Source organism: Aristolochia californica, unplaced genomic scaffold (genome assembly GCF_029961685.1).
Source record: "Aristolochia californica isolate CCGP_79_NKW_82.1479 unplaced genomic scaffold, dmAriCali1.0.hap1 SCAF_9, whole genome shotgun sequence".
NCBI classification, from domain to species: Eukaryota; Viridiplantae; Streptophyta; class Magnoliopsida; order Piperales; family Aristolochiaceae; genus Aristolochia; species Aristolochia californica.
In genome coordinates this window covers 2,313,890-2,332,128 of record NW_027182290.1, presented here as the reverse complement: position 1 = coordinate 2,332,128, position 18,239 = coordinate 2,313,890, and the positions used below count along the sequence as shown (strand labels likewise).

Sequence of the window (18,239 nt, the reverse complement as noted above, 5' to 3'; positions counted from 1 at the left end):
CACGTGTCCTTGTGTCCGTCTGTTGTCCACCTTCCTCCCTGCAATCAGGTTGGAATCTGTTACGGTGTTTTCTGAGGGAGTCGGGCCCGTCCATTTACAGGTCCCACATTCAATAGCCCACAAGTGCTTGTTTCTTGCAAAATTATTTCTGGGCTAACAGGGGGAAAATGGGAGGATAGTCTCATGGGCTGTATCTTTTGATAGACAAAAGCCCATCAATTTCACAAGTGGTGGGCAGATAGATACGTCTCACGAAGAAGCGTTACGAATCTTCTTCTTTTTCTCTGGTGGGCCATGTAACATTGAGTCATCCCCACATGTGATTATAATAAAAAACCCATGGATTCAGTTCAATTTCTTTTTAAAGAAGTGGGCCCACGTTGACTCTTAAACATGTGCACCAATTATCAGTATTTGAACTAAAAGTAAGACAGAATATTCTTTAATTAGTGTGCTTGTTGATCTAAAAAGATTCCTTTCCCTTGAGAAACTTGGATAGTATCGGCTTATATTGCGTATCGGACAATATCGGACAATATCGGTCCGGAGCGGCTCGTCCATCCGACACTCGGCCGATTCCATGAGTGCTCCAGGGTACAAATCAAGGAAACAAAAGCGAGCCGAAAGCACGGAAAAAATATGGTAACTCGTTTGTCTTTTCTCAAATGCGGTTTCCTAATATTAGAAAAAAGTTGCCGTGCTTCGCTGGAAAGTCGTGGAGGCCGGTGACGGAAACCGCACTGTAGCGGGAAGGTGCTTTTCCCTTTAATGACTCTTCCAAAGCTCGAATATTACTTTCGTATAATATAAGGTTTTTAGAACGTATAGGTCTATGTTTTATACATATTATTAAGGTTTTGAACGTATTGTCTGTAAAATCCGATTTATAAATCAACCGATACGGCATCTTTGATACATGTCGGGACACCCTAGCCTCTGTTTTTTTTTTTTTTTTAATCTGCACAGAACCCGAGTTGGTTCCTCAGGCCCGAGAGTCAATAAGATTATTTGAGGGGGTATTTTCGTCGTAGAAAATGGTCTGGTCCGTGATATCATCGAATTAGATACTTAGAAAAACAAAAAAAACTTCGTTCACGAAAGCAACCAAGAACCAACAGTCGTTAGGAATCTTCCAAATTGAGAACAAAAAGACCGTTGTACCCTTCAACAAAAACCCACGGTTCGGCCGTAGATCCACAAATTCAACCGGTGCTCAGCGACTACGGAAAACAGGATTACCGAGTCTCACGGGCCTACAACTTCCCGGGACTTTCTCCGGGACTGATTGTTTGAGTCGTCTTTGGTCGGCCGAACCACTGTGTCAAGACCTGGTACGCGCGCCGCCCGCGTGTAGTCCTCGAAATCGAAACCGACATTGCCGTCATTATGATATATGTAAAGGGTATTTCGTGAAAAATAAAGTATTAAAAGAGTGAGAGACCGAGCTACCTGACACAGCTCAACGGGCAAGGCCGCACGAATCCGATTGCGCTGTCATCAGCTGTCTCTTGTTCGTTCCCTCTTCTCCTTTCTCTCTACTATAAAATCATATCTTTCTCCCTTCTTTGGTCCTGAATTATTCGGTAACGAAGCTCAAAAATTGAATCCATGGAAGATCGCAAGGAGGTGATTGTTTTTTTCTTTTCTTAAGTCTTTGTTTTTCTGCTTCGTGCATGCGTGGTTTGTTATGAAGGATTTGTTCTTTTTGGATGGAAATAGTCTTTCTCTCTACCCTGGAATTGCCTCTTGGGGGTTTACTGAATGTTTGATATTGTGTGCGTCTGTTGAGCTTTGTTTGTCAGTTTTACCTGTTCGAAAATATGTTTGTCAGCTTGATTTTGTTGTTTGAACGAGTTTTTCCGGCTTTACTGATATGAAGCTCTTTTTAGTGCAAAGTGAGAAAATTGGTACTTTGATGGACTCGAAGGTAAAATGAATTTTTTTTTTTTTTTCTACTGAAGCTTTTCGGAAGATTGTATACTTTTAATAATAAATTTTTAGCATTTTTCTTTGGCAAGTTTTGTTGTAATCAAGGATTTAACCTGCGCTGTCAAGCTACATTAATGTCTTTAAACGCGATTTTAATATAAGATCGGGTCACCTTGATTTATTTTTTGGTTTGGTGTTCGTTGATCTTGTCGGGATTCTTTAAATTCGGTATTGTTATTGGCTAAAGTCAGATTATAGGTGGGGCTCATCTCTTTTTGACAAAGATTAAATCTGTAGAAAACTGTTCTTGCTTGTTCACGTGTCCATTTTCCTGATTTACTCGTTTAAATATCCGATATCTTCTGCTTCATTTAGATATTTATGATTTTTAGTGCTTTTAGGATTTTTCTTGCTCTTTTCTTGAGTTCTCTAGCCTGTTTCTTAATCAAGGATAAGTCGTGGAGTTTTTCAACAAATAACGAAAAAATATATAAAACCTTGAGATATTGGTTTTAAAATATTAGACAAGGCAAAACTCTGTCAGTAAAGCCGGAAAGAGAAAGAAGAAAGAGCTTGTCTTTATGGTTCTTGTTTGCCTCTCTTCAGACGTATACTTGGATGTCAGTTCCACAATTTGGAGATTGGGATCAGAAGCATGATCTGCCAGATTACTCGATGGATTTTTCGAAGATAAGGGAAATGAGGAAGCAGAACAAGAGAGATGTCTCGAGAGCTAGCCTTGGAAATGAAGAAGAACTTGTTGCAAGTCTTCAGACTCAGCAACACGAGCCTCTTCAACCCCAGCATCACAATCCGCATTCACCAACTGTAAGTTTCTTTCCCAAATCACTTCTTTTCTCATAGCAGGTAGTGCAGCCTCGATTTTAAGACTTGTACTATTCAAATAAATTTCAGCAGTCATGAATAGCTGTCAAGTCCTTATAGAACCGAATCTTAACTTGATCAGAACCAGTCATGGGCTGCTTCATGAGAATTGATCAAGTACATGTAGCAGTTCGTACTAGGGTGTTTGGCTGATAAGTCCAGATTCTTCTCACTGTCAAATGCAACTAGATGCCACCTTGATGAAGATTGTGATTATGTTGTTCACTATTCACATAGTGTTTTAAATTTTGTATTTATTTTGAGTAGACTTCGTGCTTTGCTCGTAATATCTCTTGCCTGTCCTCTTACTGGCAAAGTTATAAAAGCCCAAATTAATTAAAAAAAATGCCTATCTCTCATGTTAGTTGTGATGGGTATTTGCCACCGGTGGCAAATAAAGTTTTTTGTCTGTCTGATTGATTGTGGACGAGCTTGGAATGTGCCTATTTGTGGATATTTTTTCTTTCTGTAGCTAATGTCAGTGAAATTTATTCTCTGTATTTTATAATGAACTTCCCTCTGACCAAAATGAGAAATAAAAGAGCACTTCTGTCATTGGTCAAAAGTTGGATTACGTTTCAAGATGGAGAAACCCATGACATAGTTACTTCCAGGCTTACTCTTGTCTCTGAATATATTTATTCACTCCATATATCCAAATCATTTGATTGACTGCTGTCCATCCTGTGTTGCTGAAATAGTTAATTAAGAGCTCATTGTTGCAAACCTTAGGACATCAACCTTGAGAATACCTGGTCACGTCATCTCCTCTTTTTAAAGGAAACTGCAACCTCAGCACAGCCTCTAATTGGTGTGAAAAGGCTTCTAGAGCTTTTTTTTTATGGCAATTTTATTTTGAACGTTCTAACTGAGCTTAGGGAAATAGAATGACAAAAATTTAGCAATCTTTTATTAAAATTTTATTAAGAAAATAGATTCCATTTTACCTGGTTTCTTCTGTTTATTTCCCCTTTTTTTTGTTGGAATAAAAATCAGACAGTTGTGTCTTACTTGTCATGTACAGGTATACAAATAACCAAACTAATTAACAAATGGGTGTGAAATACCATTTATATGATATGACATCGTCATGTGGGTGATAGGGCCATTGTTAACTGGAACTTTAGTGCAAGTGACTAATCAAGATGAAAGCGTCACCCCTGAAAAGACGACTCCTGTGTCATTTTGTGTTGTACCATAAGAAATAAAGTCACGAAGAGATAGCTTCAATAATCTATGGACTGAGTGCTTGCAACCGATTGATGTTGATTTATGTTGTCCTTTGGTTCCTGCAGACAAGGAAGAAAATCTTGAGCTACTTCAACTGCTGTATAAAAGCATAAGCGCGGAACCAAGTTGTTTAGAGAATGGTTTGATTTCTTTCTGTAAGGAGTTAAAACAATCAGTTCCCACTTGATCTGTATGTGATTTTGTTCGGTTACAGTGTTCGTTATTTCCTGTTCTTTCTATATTCCTTCTAGTTCATGAGTATCTATGGAGATATTCTGCCGCTCCCGGTTGGTGATTGCTTGAAGAAAAAATGAGAAAGAGAAAGGAAAGCTAGTTGATCACTATGGAAAATCACTGCTTAGATATGTATATTTTTGTCTAACAAGTGTTGGGGGTTGGAAGTGCGTTTTCTGATTCAGTTTATACCTAGTCACGTCGAGTAAAACAACTATATTGGAGGGTTCTTTAATCCATCTGTGTGATGTTTCATAGAAATGATCAGAATTGCGGGAAATGTCATAGAGGTTCTCAAGATGGCCATCAAGGTTTTACTCCAAATGAACACTATTGCAGTAATAACACAATTAGATTTGAATTGAAACATCTAATTTAAAATTAATTTGACAGTTCCACATGTTTATAAGAAGCTGTGAAGTTGCCAAATGGAAGGAGGAAAAAAGAAGAAGACAATAATAGCTTAGAAATGTTCAAATGAAAGAGAGAGATCACCAGTCAATTAACATACAGTGTTTAGTACATGAGATCACAAGTGGTTAGTCAGCAAAATTAAAATTTGAAGTTTATCTTCATCTCCTGTTTCAAATTTATTTCATTTATCTATATGAATTTTATCTCATGTGTAATGGAAAACAGTTTTCAGTGTTAGTGCCCTAAAATGAAAAAAATATAAAAAACAAGAGAATAAATAAATTGTAACAGTATACTTAATTAAAAAATAATACTTAAACCCCAAATTAGATAAAACAGACATGATTCCTAAATGAATAAGTAATTTAATGTATAATTAAAATATATTAATATACTAATTAATTAAATTAGATATTGTATTATTTAATGATTACATTTTATTGTACATTAATACAGTAATTATGTGAGCCGATTAATTGTGCACATGATTAATTATAAAAAAAAAAACGTTAAAAGTAACATAAGCGAATATAATAAGTTCAATCATTAATTTATTAATAACATATTATATATTTTAACATAAAAAGGAATGATTAAACAGAAAAATTGATCAAATGCTAACTTTAAAATACTATATACTTTTTCGTATTATTATTAATAATATTTTTCCGTTAAATTTAAAATCATTGATTTTATTAATTATAAAAATGGGTTAATTAAACCAAAATAATTGATCAAATGCTTGATTTATCAACATTTTAATTACCACAATTAAATCACTAATATAATATAGTAATTAAAAATAATAATGAATAAATAAATAAATATTTTATTAATAACACAATATGGATTTTTTACCTAGTATTAATTAATAATATATTTTCAAAAAATTAAAAATAATTAATTGATCAAATGCATACTTCTATGCTACAACACAATCAGTTGAAACTTAGCTGGTATTACATAGGGGGTTAGTCAACTTGAAGTCCGAGATAATCTTCAACCGCATGACGCCCTTCATTAGTTGAAGTCATTAGTAGAGCGCATATGACATTTCATCTGGATGCTGGGGATGAAGCGGTCCTTCATCTCCACGGTTTAAAATCCTTCATCTCAAAGAAGGCCATATTTGATCTTCTTTGAGATGAAGGACGCACGTGGCTTGGTTTTCCCCTCTCTCTCCTCGCATCCCCCTCTCTCGCGCGTCCTCATTTCCCTTTTTTCCTCCCTCTCTCCCGCACTCCGTCTCTCGTCCCCCCTCCATGCATATATCGGTTGCTCGGCTGTCCAGTCCCCCCTCCATGCATATCTCGGGTGCTCAGTCGATTTTCAACGAAGCTTAGGGTACAGGTCGAGTGAGTTGTGATGAGAACAATCAAGCTCCCGGAACCGCCATTTGGTTATGTGGGAACCCTGAAATATTCGAAGCCGGTGTTTACTGTGTTATATGATGAGCAGTTATTATTGGCAATGGTTTTGTGGGGGTAGAGAATCAATGTATCTGGTTGGTTCGTGCGCTTGGGCTTGCTAAGCAATCTTCGTTTTATGTGAGTATCTTTTTATACCGTTTTAAATATTTTTTGACTGAGGAACTATCCGTTTTTTCTTAATTTCGTCGAAGAACTTTAGGCTAATTGAATGCATTTAAATGATTTTCCCCGTTATCCGTTTTTGTGGGTAATCCACGTTTACTCCAGCTATTACTTGATGCAAGTATCCGAGTCTGCAACTTTGGAAAGGGAAAGTGCCTAAGTTTTGTGGAGCATAGAAATTTGACAATTCATTATCGAACTAAGGGATGCTCAGTGTCGGGTTTTGTTCATTAGTTTATGTTATTTGCCGGCTTCGGTGGACTACTAGGCCTTGAAAGTGCAGGTATACCTGCTTTTCAGTGGTTGTTAATTGCAAAGCATACCTGCTTTTCTGATTGCACTACTAAAATCATTCCCAGTAAACCATGTCCAAGTAAAATCCTACGATCTTGTAATGTGGTTCTTGCAGGCATTATGTGCTCTTGTAAACGTTTGGTTTCTTCAAATTGTTTTTTATCCTTCCACTTTAGTTATTCCTACCTACAAATTTTGTGTAATTATTGTGAAAATGATCGATGACATTTTTTAGATATTCAGTAATATTCTTATATATGTCGCCCATCCTACTTGTGAAAGGTTTGTTAGTTGTAGAACTGAAGGAGGTTTAAGGGAGTCATTTGAGATGCTGAATGCTTCTGTCTTTTTGGCCCTTGAAAGAGCTTTTTGAGGCCGAAGTTTTTGCTCCACATTCCAGTTGTCCTATGTGGAGCAAGTTTCCGGCTAATTGGGATGATTACAGATAGGACTGTTGGAATGTTCAAGTTGACATTCTCATTCATGAAATTTGAGTAATTTCATCGGAAATATAGTCGGGTTTATATATCTGTTTCATCAAGCTCGGAAAACACCGAATTCAGGGTGAAAAACTAATATGGTTCTGGGTAAGATTCTGTATATTATTAATTAATACCATGTGCAAAATCTATCTTATGTTATTAATATAATATTTTTTTATTCATTAATCATTTTTTTATTTACACTATTGTATTAGTGATTTAATATTGGTAATTAAAATATTATTAACTCAAACACTTGGTTTAATTAACTTATTTTTATAATTAATAAAATCAATAGTTTTAAATTTCGAAGATGAACTTGTCCAGAGTAACACCCTATTTCGAAGATTTCGATCATGAACTTGTCCACACTAACACCCATTTCGAAGATGAAGATCATGTAGATGCATGAGATGAAGATGAAGATGAATATTAAATTTCTAGTTAGTTGACTAACCCCCCATAATGATCAACTCAAATAATTATTAAAAGTGGACTGATGTTGGAAGTGATTGATTGGTAAAAGAATTGAAATTTTTTATGTTTTGTACCATTTACAATTTGCAGCTCTAACTAAGTTTAGGAGAAACCAAATGCATCACTCCAAAAATTTGATTGAAACTCTTTCGGAGGTCATAAACCCACCAATTACTCCAAACAAGCCACAAAAAGTTCTTATCCAATACAACAAATGACATTATCTTAAATAGGGTGTTCTGCTCATGAACAGATACGGAAGTTCTTGAGATACAAGATAACGTAACACTAGAAGGATACAGTTTTTTCACAGCAACCTGAAAAAGGGTTATTACCAGCAATTGTCTGTCTGAAAATTGCCAACTCAATTGTCTGTTTTTTTACTCTCTTAGGCAAACTAATGTTAACCGCTTTTATGAGAAACGATTTTCTCATTAATCGTGGTCTCAACTTCTGGCAGTTGCAACTTCCATCAGTTGCAACTCCCTCGGTAACACGAAGTCATGAACAACCTTGATGGGAGGTTGGCTTCACATTGTATTTTCGGTCCCCTGTCACGTCACTCAAGCCCCTTCAGTTGAGTCATCGCCGTGAGTGCTCAGAGATCGGAAGTGCCGAACAGAGAACAGAGAGAAGGAATTTGAAGCGTATGGAAGGAAGTATGATTTTGCTTCCATTTAAATTATATGATGAATTTCATGTTGCTGTTAGAAATTCATGTTTAACGCTTACCATTTGATGTTTTCAATATGGCTGTGTTATAAAACTCCACCAAATGTTCGTTGAACCCTGGTCGAGAGAGAGAGAGAGAGAGAGAGAGAGAGAGAGAGAGAGAGAGAGAGAGAGAGAGAGAGAGAGAGAGAGAGAGAGAGAGAGAGAGAGAGAGAGAGAGAGAGAGAGAGAGAGGAGAGAGAGGAGGGGGCACACAAGGGAGGAGGGTACCCTTCTCTTTTCTTTTTGGAGGTGAGACCTCCTCCCCTTTCCATTTGTCCACCAAAAAATAGAAAGAGAAGGGGGCCCTCCCTCATACTCCTTTCGAGACAGGTAGAGGACAGGTGTACTTTTCAAACCTCAAATGACTCCTTACCTTCCTATGATTATCGAAGACTTGAGTTACAGGGTGTGGCCTCACCACAAAGACGAATCAATCTCCTTTCATATCATAGACATGAAACACAACGTAAAAACCAAGTCTTAGCCAACCAAATGTCCAAAAGTGGGCATCGAGCATGTCATGAGCCGTGGCCCAACCCTGGACAAAGATACCTCGTTGGCTTCCACCAAACGGGTTGGTAAATCTGTCGTTAATGAGGCCCCTCTTCACCGAATTTCTTAAACGTAATCAATCGAATCAAAGAACCCACATCAATTTGTTTATTCTCATGCATGTGAGCATTTTGGATTATTGGAGGTTCCCATTTCCTTTTCGGTGCTTTAAAGATGATTTGGAAGGAGAGCAGTGAAGGGTGAGATCATCTACTGTGTTGACAACAACAAGAACAAAAAGCTCAAAGAAGTTTCTCTAATGAATCCACCAACTCTTTGACATTCAAGTAATTAACTGCTCCTTTTGAAATCTTCACGGATCAAGCATTTGGCTCCCATTATTTCTCTCTCAGAGCTTCATCAAAGTGTTGAATTCCATCATCGTTTCTTTAACAACAACAACAACGAATTCTAATTTGTAGAAACAAACAAAAAAAAAAAATGTTTAGTCTAATAGAAAACCTGTGTTTTTCATCAAGGAGTCTCTGAATAAATGACCCGATCTCTGGAAATTCATTAAATTTATCATTTCTGTCTATTTTTACAATTTTGTGCCAGAAAAATTGTTGAACGCAGCTCTTTCAACAGCAACAGCTGTAATGAACCATGCATGAACGCCTCCAAAAGGAGAACCACTTTCACTCGCTTCCATTAAAAGCAAAGCCACCTACTCCTCCACTTGAATATGGCTTCTGAAAAAATGTGGCTTCTGAAAAAGCCATGATATGCCCATGCTGCTCCATTCTATTCTTGAATCCCTTTTCACCATCTTCTGCTGTGGCCTTACATGAGGAGAATTAAAATTTGAAATGAGAGAGAAATAGGGTTTTTTATATGCTTTTCAGTAGACAACAACACTCTCTGCCTGCTTTGATTCTTCTTGATATCGGAATAAGAGATGACAGCCACCATTATCACCCATGTGAAGAAGCTCCATTGATCATCATCCCCTTCAAGTTAAAATGAGAAATGAGGATCAGCTCCACAAAGTTTTTTATCTTCTTGAAACTGGGTCGAGATCGAGATGGTTAAGCAAATGCAAACTCCAAGAACCATTTCCTCTGAAAATCGGCACTCAAGTGACCTCCAATTAAAGCAAGGAAATAAAAAATCTTGATGACAATTTAATAACTTTTATAAGTGATCACACGTCTTTATAACTACATAATCCAATCTATGACTACTTTAAAAATTAAAATTAACGCAATTACAAAAGATAAGAACAAAAAGAAAGAATTTTCTAAGTCTTCCTCACGGTATTGATTATCTTTACGACGAAAGCAGATGGATGAAAAGGATTTACACATCACTAGCACCAAGATTTATCTCCTAAGACTTCTGATACCGTTAATGATAGTTATGATAACTACTAACTCGACAAAAAAGAGAGAAAGAAACAAGAAAGAATATTATTTCGCAATAAGATGATTCAGTTCCCACTGATCACCCACCTATTTAAAGTTGGGTTCACATCATCCTAAAACGATAGAACCCTCTTGATGGCTTTTAACCAGTTCTTAACGTAAACGATTTCGTGTAAAATTATTTCACTGTAGAAACAAAATGCCTCAACCTGAATTTCCCATTAAAGAAGGTTTCCTTCCGGTGTACATCTTCAAACACAGAACCCAGAACAGTCAACAGAAACAGCGAAACCCTACCTGCCGTCCCGACTACATTTTCCCTGAAGATGACTTCCGTGTCTGTTTCTTCTTCGCACTTGAAGCAGAAGAAGATAGGCGCCCCACACCATTAACAATTATCTCATTATCTGCAATCCATACACGTCACGACTGTCCGCTTCTTCTGGGCACCAAATTAATCTACTTGTCGAAGCGTCGAGGTGGCCACGTCCAGGCTTGAAGATACCAACCGCTCATGCAAGACAGGCAAGCAATTGCCAATGGCGGTCACGATTAAAGAGAATAAATTTATGGAGATACTTGATAGAAGCTTGGAAGTAACGTTTTGCTTTTGTTTAGACGGAAAAGGGTCATCGTTCCCCCCTTTTTTTCTTCTTCTTTGTCTATCATGTTCTTCAGGTGGGTCATCTGATCTTTCTTCTATGGTTAACATGTCTTGTCTGAAACTTACAAATATACAAGTTTATCATATTTCTTCCAAAGAAATCGCATAAAATCTTATTAATATCAAATTGCATAAGAAAAATATTTCAATATATGAAATCTTAGGGTAAATTAATATTTTGATTGCCCAAAAAATCCTATAAATATTAGTATAAACGATCTTTTGATATAGGAATCTTAAGGGGAAATATAATTCGATTGCCCAAAAAACCCTAAAGTTATTACTATAAACCGATCTTTGAATTTTAAGGGGAAATATATTTCGATTGCCCAAAAAATCCTAAAAATATTAGTATAAGCCGATCTTTCGATATATGAAATCTAAGGGGAAAATATTAGTTTGATTGCCCAAAAAACCCTAAAGTTATTACTATGCCGATCTTTCGATATATGAAATCTTAAGGGAAAATATTACATCAATTGCCCAAAAAATCTTAAAAATATTAGTATAAACCGATCTTTCGATATATGAAATCTTAAGGGGAAATATGGTATTTTACTATTTATTTTTCTACAAATGAAGGTAGAGGATGCAGTTTGTAAAGTTTATGCCCATGCAAAAAATTAACATTTTGTTTGGAGAAAAATGAAAAAAAAAAAAAACTTTTTTCACTAGTGAAGCCGTTTTTCTATCGGGTCATTGCGATTGGTCGACTGCTTGGTGGGGCCGCAGAGAGGTAGCGTAAAAGAAAAGGTATCAGAGAGGTGGGGCCGACTACGGATTGCAATCACATGTTGGCGGGGAATTTGTTACAGCTTGGGCTTTGCCAGCTGAACCAATCACGGGCTGCCCTTGTTTGCTTGTTTTTTACCGCAAGTGGCCGAAGACTACTTTCTCCCTGTCTGGCGTCAGCGTTTCTTGTCGCGCTCCATTCGCCTTGGGATCTTTTTTATACGGCTCGGCTCGGCTTTAAAAACCCTTGAGCTTCTTACATTATCGGATTCTTAATTATTCGATAAATAGCCTTATACTGACTATTGAACCGGGCCCTGTTCAATTGGTAATCGAATTGGACCATCATCCCATTTTTGTCTAAATAAGAATTAAAAAAATCGACTACTGTTTACCTCAATTGAACCGGTTGGTTCGGTCCGGTTTTGATAAACCTCTCCCACCTTTCGCTACCAATAGCTAATGAATGACGCATGGAGGCATGTACTCAACGTAATAAAAAGCCAATAGAGTAGCAGGCACACGCCAGGCTCGTGTCGACACGCCATTTAGCTCCGGTTCATCAACTCACAAGTGGCGTATTTTAGCACAAGCCGATATCCAAAGCCAGCTCAAAAGCCGCTTCTTCGCCTTCTGTCACTGTTACGGTAGTTCAACTCGGCTCAGCTATACCCAGCACAGAAGCCGCGTAGCCGCCCTTTTCTTCACGTGAGCAACAGCACACACAAGGATAAGTGCCAATCTCCCGAGTACCAAGAGGAAATACTTGTTCAGGAAATCGTCTTCTCGTCGTTCTCGATTTTAATAATGTTCTGTTTCTCAGTTTTATCTTCTTAATCAGCCGTGCATTTCCTTCTTCCTACTCTCGCTCCCTTCCTGACGATACGCGTCCAAGGGAAAACGTTCAAAACACCTTAAAAAAATCTTCACGGATTAAAAAAATTGGTACCTGATTCTCTGATTCTCCTCCGTCTTCCCTCTCTCTCTCTCTCTCTCTCTTCTGTACTTAGTTCAATCACGGGTTGGTAGAAGGAAAAAAGCATTCTGGGTCCTTTATAAACTACGGAACTTCAATACCATCGTCCCATTACACTCCTCAAACTCCATCGCTCATGGGTTGTCGCAGAAACAACCCCGACATATCTCTGCTCTCTCTTTTCCTGCTCTTGTTTCTCTTTTGTTTGAGTTTCAGGGATGTTTTAGCTCAATCCCCTGTCTTCGCTTGCGATGTTGCTAAGAATCCTGGTGTGAGTGCTTTTGGGTTTTGCGATACGTCGTTGCCCATTAGCGATAGAGTGCAGGATTTGGTGAAGAGACTGACATTGCAGGAGAAAATCACTTTTCTGGTGAACAAGGCCGGAGCTGTGAGTAGGCTTGGGATCCCCACTTATGAGTGGTGGTCTGAAGCTTTACATGGAGTCTCGTACGTCGGGCCCGGGACTCATTTTTCTAGTGTTGTTCCGGGGGCTACCAGCTTTCCGCAGGTTATCCTCACTGCTGCTTCTTTCAATGCGTCTCTGTTCGAAGCCATTGGAAAGGTAAAATCTATCGTTTTCGAAATAGTCTATCAAGAACGTTTTAGTTTGTTATGTGGAAATTCGTGGGTTTGTGGATTTGTTTAATGCGTTAGAATTACTATGTTTTCTGCCTGTACTCGAGGCTTCTCCTCTGTTGCTACCGTTTCTGTTGGCCCATGGCTGAAACGGCTTAATCCAGTTGTTCATATTTAGCTTTTATTTTTCAAATTTTGATTGAGTTTCAGAATCTTGTGTTTTCTGCTCTATTCATTCCCTTTCATAAACATGCTTCTGTTACCTTTTGTGAAAATTTGAACAGGTGAATCCAGTCCTTTTTTCAGTTTGTTCAATCGATCGGTTTCTGTTTTATCTCTTGACCTTCTCGTATTGGATGAGGAATATACATTCTGATGCCATTTTTCTTTTCTGCTCTCTTGTATTCTCACCTTTTCGAGAATGATGTCTCTGGTGTTTTTCTTGAACGCGAAACTTCAGCGTATTATTCTTCAGAGAAAGTACAATTTCTGAGAAGAAAAAAAAGGGACAGTGATCTGGCTTGGAAAAGGATTTTTTTTCTCTCACTTTCTTTCCGTAAAGAAAGAAAAATTTATTTTTTTAGTATTTATTCATACTTTAACAACCCTACATTAATGGCTGGAGTTGGATTTGGACCCAATCCTTTAGCCAGAAATGTGATGGTGATTTTTGAGGTTGACGAAGGCATTCTGTTTGCTTTATGGTTCTTTTCTTCTCTGTGCATTGAATGGTGACTTGAATTTTTGGAGTGGGCTCTGTGCAAGAGATGGGGACGAATTGGTTGGTGAGCGATTTGAGAATGGTAATCGCCTTTGGAAATTTGGTGGAAAGCCATGTATCAACCACCTCATTTTCGTGTCGTTGGTTGGCTTGGTTTGCATTTTAGTAGCTTTTTTTATTTTACATATCGTGAATGAGAAATTTCTTCTGTTGTTTCTTTAACACTTTTCTCCCTTTTGTACTGGTTCTTTACCTGTGTATTCACATGTTAAAAGTAAATGAAAGGGAGATATAAATACCCTACTGGAAACAGAAAGATGGTATTAAATAAGCTGGTAAGTGTTTTTGAAGTTTTTGAAGTTTTTGAAGGCAGACAATGGAACTGTGGAAGCCTTCAATTTCAATTTCTAGTACGAGTTTTGAGTTAAATTCTGCAAGAAATAAAGTAATGGCTGTGCTGGTAGTATGCATTTATAGGCTGAAGAACAGAATTACAGATTTTGAATTTCAGAGCCTCCTCTGTTCTGTTTTTTTCAGAATTCAGATCATTGAATAGTGTTTTTTTTTTTTTTTTTAATACTTGGTAAGATTTTTTTCATTTACTGTTGTGTCAAGTTAAACGAATTCAAGTTATTTTATCTATTTTCATAGATAAACTATCGATACTGCAATATTAGATGGAGACAAAGGCTTCTGCAGTAGGATAGGAGCAGACTGGTTCAAGTAAAAGAGTCAGCACGTTCAGCCAAAGGAAAAAACAAAACTGCCTCTTCTTTCCTCCATGCTGTCCAAGATTCTTCAAAAATCACAAGAACTCTTTGGTTTCTTGATGGATAATCTATGAAAAACCAAATAATCAACAAGAACATTGTTTCGTTCCATACCTTTTTATGGTTTAGGTGGTTTCCTTTCTTGTTCAAGTCTCTACTCTGCTTATGACAGCATAGGTCTAAGTGGTCAAGAACCAGAGAATGAAAACGATGAATTCAAAGTCTTTCCCACCCAAATCTCTATTGCTTGCAGGCATGGTAGCCTTTATAGAAAAGCTTTGTATCAGCTAGTCATTGTGAAAATATAGATTTATACTGGATTAGAGCACCAAAGAAGCATTTGAAGATTTACATCTGATCCCTCTTATGTGATATTCTCAGTTTAGCAACTTTAATTTAGGTGAACTGGAGAGCTTCCCAGGTTGAAATCTTGGTAAAAAATTACTAGAATATATCTGTCGTGTTTTCAGGTGGTCTCAACGGAAGCCAGAGCAATGTACAATGTTGGATTAGCCGGGCTCACTTTCTGGAGTCCAAACATCAACATATTCCGGGACCCTCGCTGGGGAAGAGGGCAAGAGACGCCCGGAGAAGACCCTTTGCTCTCCAGCAAATATGCAGCTGGGTATGTCAAAGGCCTGCAGCAAACAGATGGTGGAGACCCGAATCGACTCAAGGTTGCTGCTTGCTGTAAACATTACACGGCCTATGATTTGGATAATTGGAAAGGCGTTGATCGCTACCACTTCAATGCTGTGGTAAGTCTTGAAATCGCATTCAATCGAATGTTTCATAAGTTGTTCTTTTGCATGGAAGCTGATATTGTTTCTTCTCACTGGTTCCGGTTTTAAGGTTACGAAACAAGACATGGATGACACATTCCAGCCACCATTCAAGAGCTGTGTGATCGATGGGAATGTCGCCAGTGTGATGTGTTCGTACAACCAAGTAAATGGAATTCCCACCTGCGCAGACCCCAATCTTCTTGCTGGAACAATCAGAGGAGAATGGAAGTTGAATGGGTCTCTCTTCTCTCTCCTTTCCTTTCGTCCCTTCTTATTTTTCTGCTTCTTCTTCCGGCAAATTACGTTATTCAAGTCTAAAACCTGCGTGCCTGGAGGAGAAATATTGATCCCAATGGATCAGTTTTACCTCATTTTATGGCCGATATTGATTCAAATCACTCTCTGTTCTGGAACAACGAATGAATCAAGAGGAATTACAAGCCTTGCGATGGGAAATCCGGACTCGGAAACTTGAGCATTCCCGACGTGTTTAATCAATTTAATCACTGAAGACATTAATCAGTTTTCGAAGACGAAAAGGAAAGTCTATCTCATCTCAAATAGGCGGCCCATAAGATTTATTGTTGGTGGACGTGGGCCCACTTAATCTAAAAGGCCTAATAGGTGGCCCATATTTCTTGTGCACTCAAATTGTGGGCCCCACTCACGAAGTTTGATGGTAAGGTAATTACTTTACTTTATTAATGACACTCTTAATGAAACTAATTAGTGTTTTTGGGCCTAATTGCAGTTACATCGTCTCGGACTGCGACTCCGTCGACGTATTATACAACAATCAACACTACACCAAAACTCCCGAGGAGGCGGCCGCCATTACCATCAATGCAGGTAAATCGAAAGCCTGCCATGACTCTCGTTTTGATCTTCTAAGCCTCGCTTAACGAAGCAAATTGAACGATTCCAGGTCTTGATCTCGACTGCGGGCAATTCCTGGGCCAGCACACCGAAGCAGCCGTGAAATCTGGGAAGGTGAACGAATCCGCCATTGACAACGCCATTTCCAACAATTTCGCTACCTTGATACGCCTTGGCTTCTTCGACGGAGACCCCTCGAAGCAGGCCTATGGCAAACTCGGGCCCAAAGATGTCTGCACCGCAGAGAACCAAGAACTAGCCAGGGAAGCAGCCAGACAGGGCATTGTTCTGCTCAAGAATGTTGAAGGGTCTCTGCCCTTGTCTACTAAGTTGATCAAGTCTCTGGCTGTTATTGGGCCTAACGCGAATGTCACCAAGACGATGATCGGAAACTATGAAGGTATATTTGGATCGATTTTTCTTGCTATCCCACTGAAGATTTGATCTTACATTTTGATGTTTGCAGGTACTCCATGTAAGTATACGACTCCGCTTCAAGGCCTGGCGGCCTCCGTTTCAACGGTGTACGCACCCGGCTGCGCCAATGTGGCCTGTTCGAGTCCTCAGGTGGACGATGCCAAAAAAGCGGCTTCCGGGGCCGACGCTACAGTCTTGATCATGGGGGCCGACCAATCTGTAGAGACGGAAAGTCGCGACAGGGTCGACCTTCATCTACCTGGACAACAGGAGCTACTCATCACAGAAGTGGTGAAGGCAGCTAACGGACCTGTTATTCTGGTGATCATGTCCGGCGGTCCCATGGACATCTCCTTTGCCAAAGACGACACTGGTGTAACCAGCATTTTGTGGGTCGGGTACCCCGGCGAAGCCGGTGGTGCAGCCTTGGCTGATGTGATCTTTGGGCTTTTCAATCCAAGTGAGTCGAGCTTTCAATTACTTCAATTTTCTGTTTTTCTCAAAGGTAGCCTGACCCGGACTCGGGACTGACTCGGCCCCATTGAGAAATCTTGTCGAGTCGCCCGAGTCGGGTAACTTTTCTAGCGAAGTCCGTGGGGCGCATAGGAAACGGAAGGGACGAGTCCTACCCTCACTCGACTCGCCTTCTCTCTAATTTCAGTCTGATACGCTTCGTGTTACCTTGTCCCACAGGTGGAAGACTACCCATGACATGGTATCCTCAATCCTTCGCCGATAAGGTCCCCATGACCAACATGAACATGAGGCCGGATCCCTCGAACGGCTATCCCGGCCGGACTTACCGGTTCTACACCGGCGACGACACCCTCTATTTATTTGGCGACGGCCTGAGTTACTCTCAGTTCAACCACCACCTGGTCAAAGCACCCAAGCAAGTGCACTTCCCCCTCGAAGAGGGTCATGTGTGCCACTCCCAGAAGTGCAAATCCATTGACGTTGTACAGGACTCTTGCAGAAACCTCGTCTTTGACATTCATCTAAGAGTTAAGAATAACGGGGCCATGCACGGGGCTCACACAGTTTTCCTCTTTTCCTCTCCCCCATCGATCCACAACGCCCCCAGAAAGCAGTTGTTGGGATTTGAGAAGGTTTTCCTGACTGCCCAAAGTGAGCAGCTGGTGAAGTTCAGGGTGGATGTTTGCAGAGATTTGAGCGTGGTTGATGAACAGGGGAGCAGGAAGGTGGCTATGGGCTCGCATGTCCTTCATGTTGGAGATTTGAAACATTCTTTGAGTTTGAAGATATAAGTTTGGTTTTGTTTGGGAAAGGAGGGCTGAAATGGGTCCTTCCTGTCTCATCGACATAGTTCAATAAGGGGCTATTTGGGACACAAAAGGGTTCCTTGAAGCTTTCCATGAATGATCTGTAACAATCTTCTCAATTGTTTCAATGTCCGATTTGATCTGAAATTCAAAAATTTGAAACGGGTCCTTCCCCTAGTTTCTTTGTCTTCATTAGGGTGGGTGTCTTGGTATAGGGTATCGTAACGAGAACTTTAGATCACAACAGTAAGTTACAAAAGAGACAAGACGTA

At 39.2% G+C, this 18,239-nt stretch overlaps 2 protein-coding genes across 2 annotated transcripts; both read left to right on the top strand.

Annotated features, from left to right (window-relative positions):
• The first annotated feature begins 1,455 nt into the window (after positions 1-1,455).
• LOC137941732 (uncharacterized) lies at positions 1,456-4,395 on the top strand. The gene is made up of 3 exons (XM_068787280.1): positions 1,456-1,626; positions 2,536-2,757; positions 4,110-4,395. Exons 1-3 carry the CDS (start codon positions 1,609-1,611, stop codon positions 4,155-4,157), a joined length of 288 nt encoding a protein of 95 aa, XP_068643381.1. The 5' UTR covers positions 1,456-1,608; the 3' UTR covers positions 4,158-4,395.
• A 7,959-nt stretch (positions 4,396-12,354) lies between these two features.
• LOC137940058 (beta-D-xylosidase 4) lies at positions 12,355-18,144 on the top strand. The gene is made up of 7 exons (XM_068784979.1): positions 12,355-13,101; positions 15,077-15,364; positions 15,459-15,628; positions 16,143-16,240; positions 16,317-16,667; positions 16,734-17,144; positions 17,378-18,144. Exons 1-7 carry the CDS (start codon positions 12,676-12,678, stop codon positions 17,950-17,952), a joined length of 2,319 nt encoding a protein of 772 aa, XP_068641080.1. The 5' UTR covers positions 12,355-12,675; the 3' UTR covers positions 17,953-18,144.
• The last annotated feature ends 95 nt before the right edge of the window (positions 18,145-18,239 follow it).